General features: G+C 41.0%; 1 protein-coding gene across 1 annotated transcript; it reads right to left on the reverse strand.

Moving 5' to 3' along the window:
• Window positions 1-217: 217 nt before the first annotated feature.
• Window positions 218-1,002, reverse strand: LOC114701833 (dnaJ homolog subfamily B member 6-like). The gene is given in 1 exon segment (XM_028882030.2): window positions 218-1,002. A coding segment is annotated over 1 exon segment (729 nt). The 5' UTR covers window positions 949-1,002; the 3' UTR covers window positions 218-219.
• Between the last annotated feature and the right edge of the window lie 825 nt (window positions 1,003-1,827).

The raw sequence follows: 1,827 nt of genomic DNA on the forward strand, positions 1-1,827 counted from the left end.
TAAAGACAAAAAAAATGGTCCTATTTTGTGGTCCCAACAACAAACTCAAAAGTCTATGACAAACAGGGTCTCCGATGAGCTGTTTTATAAATACTTTAGATTAGGTACAGTTATACAGAAAGTCGAGTTCGTTTGAAATCTTCAAAAAAAAAAAGTTCCTGTTATTCCTCAACTGGTGCTTGTTATGGTTTACCGTTTCTGTTAAACGCGTGCGATGAATTACTTGTTATCCAAGCGTAGCAGGTGCTCCTTACCATTTATCGTCAGGGACTTTAACTGTCCGTCTTCCTCAACTTCTACTCTTTCTTGACCATTCTCCACAATTCTCTTTGTAGTAATTTTTTTGCCATTAACTATCTTAGTAGAAGTTGATATTGATTTGAAGTTGCCCATTCCGCTACCGCCAAATGATGCTGAAGAGAAGGAAGTGATGCCCCCATGCCCTAGTGAGCCGAATGGAGTGAATCCTGTATCAAAAGCAGGAAATCCACCTCCAAAAGGAGGAAATCCACTGAAGGCAGAGAAAAACGAGCCTGTACCTCGGTTTCTGCTTCCTCGGGGACCTCTTCAGTTCCCAAAGAAGTCATCAAATGGGTCTTCAAAGACGTCAAATGAAAATGGGTCCCTTCCACCAAAAAATTCCCTGAAGACATCATCTGGATTCCGGAATGTGAAGCCAAACTCAAACGGACTGTCAAAATGACTTCCACCTCCTCCTCCTCCACCATTTAATCCTTCTTTGCCGTATTTGTCATAGATGTCCCGCTTTTTTGCATCCGATAACACCTCATAGGCCTCAGCTACTTGTTTGAATTTCCGCTCTGCTTCTTCTTTATTTTCAGGATTTTTGTCCGGATGCCATTTCAGTGCCTGTTTCCGATACGCCTTTTTAATGTCCTCAGGTGAGGCATGTCTCTGCACGCCCAGAACTTCATAGTAATCCACCATGTTTTAACGATTGTTGGAATAAATCCGAGGACGCGGCGGCCGGCGAGGGGAGGGGGGGGGGGAGTCGGGCGGCCGGTCTCCTCGCGGCTCTGGCACAGCTGCGCTGGTGGCGGTGGCGGTGTCTCCTCGTGCTTTCTAACTATATTTTTTTAGTTGTATGCTTACTCCAAAAAAGTTACATAGTATCCTACTCTCTCATAAGTTTCTTTTAAACTTATGTAACAACCATGGCATTGTCTGAATTTATGTCAAATATTTCTGATATTATAACCATTTCCTCTCAATGAATCAGTCTAGTTATATAGAAATAATACATAAATCAATTGTAAAAGTTACTAAATTGGGCATAGTCTTGGTATAGAAAAAATTTGATTTGAATAAAACATTAGCACAATTCAAAGGAAGATTAGTTTGTGTTAAGGACTTAATACATGTAGCTCACTGAGTGGACATAGGTAAGTGAATTAATGTGTTTGCCTATTGACATTGGGTCAGTTCTGGAGGGAGAGTATCCTTGTAGGAAACTTATAGTTTGGAGATTTCGTTCAAGCTATTATAGGAAAGGATGGCATTCACAGTGTTGAAGAGTCACATTCTGAATCATGGTGAGAAGAGAGACAAGAGAATCCCAGGCTTAGCTAGTGTGATGAGCAAGCTCAGGGACGGAATCTACACAATATTTCTTTAATCATAAGATTGACCACCTAGTCTTCCAGTATTACTCCATTATGTCTGGAATGTGTTCTTAAAATTCATACATTTTAGTGTTTGTCTGAATGTATTGGGATGCATGCTAGGATGCAAAACTTTGGGGATATAATTCCCACTCTTTGAGGTCACCTGGATGAGCTCTGATTCAGATTAGTCTCCTAAGGAAGG

The sequence above is a fragment of the Peromyscus leucopus genome, chromosome 11, assembly GCF_004664715.2.
Source record: "Peromyscus leucopus breed LL Stock chromosome 11, UCI_PerLeu_2.1, whole genome shotgun sequence".
NCBI classification, from domain to species: domain Eukaryota; kingdom Metazoa; phylum Chordata; class Mammalia; order Rodentia; family Cricetidae; genus Peromyscus; species Peromyscus leucopus.